Source organism: Phytophthora parasitica (genome assembly GCF_000247585.1).
Source record: "Phytophthora parasitica INRA-310 unplaced genomic scaffold supercont2.67, whole genome shotgun sequence".
Taxonomy (NCBI): domain Eukaryota; phylum Oomycota; class Peronosporomycetes; order Peronosporales; family Peronosporaceae; genus Phytophthora; species Phytophthora nicotianae.
This window is the reverse complement of record NW_008649053.1, coordinates 1-450: the sequence shown is the minus strand read 5'-3', so window position 1 is coordinate 450 and position 450 is coordinate 1. Positions and strand designations below refer to the sequence as shown.

Here is a 450-nt window from a genome sequence, read left to right as displayed (position 1 = left end):
AAGCGCCTTATCGATGAGCTGGTCAGGGATGGATTTCCAGAGTCGCTGTTCGAGGAGCCCGGGGTCTGGACATACCCGTCCAAGGTCTGCTTCTGGGTGATCATGGATCCCTTTCACGTGGATGACTCGGGCAACCGGATCACGCTGCAATCCCAGCTGGAGCTCGTGGACCGTGCTGAGCCGGCTCGTGTGCAGTGGAACTACTGCGACTCAGACGAAGCCCGGACCCAGCATCTCTCGCAGGCTTTGAAGGACCGGCTTCTGGACGAGACTGAGCGGGGGCAGTACAACATCTCGGACGACTTCCCATGAAGACATTCCGAGGTCTCAAGTCGAGTAGAAGCCCGAGGCTTCTTTGATATTGCATGTCTAGCTTAGCGCTAATCCACTTGATACACTCGACTCATTTGCATATCCACACTTCAGCTCCAGGTTCCTCTTGTCATATTC

The 450-nt window shown here is 55.3% G+C and overlaps 1 protein-coding gene across 1 annotated transcript; it reads left to right on the top strand.

Moving 5' to 3' along the window:
* Positions 1-102: 102 nt before the first annotated feature.
* On the top strand, positions 103-312 carry PPTG_17162 (hypothetical protein; the record flags this gene model as incomplete). Its single annotated transcript, XM_008915030.1, has 1 exon — positions 103-312. The coding sequence occupies one exon, from the start codon at positions 103-105 to the stop codon at positions 310-312; it is 210 nt and encodes a 69-aa protein (XP_008913278.1).
* Positions 313-450: the final 138 nt, after the last annotated feature.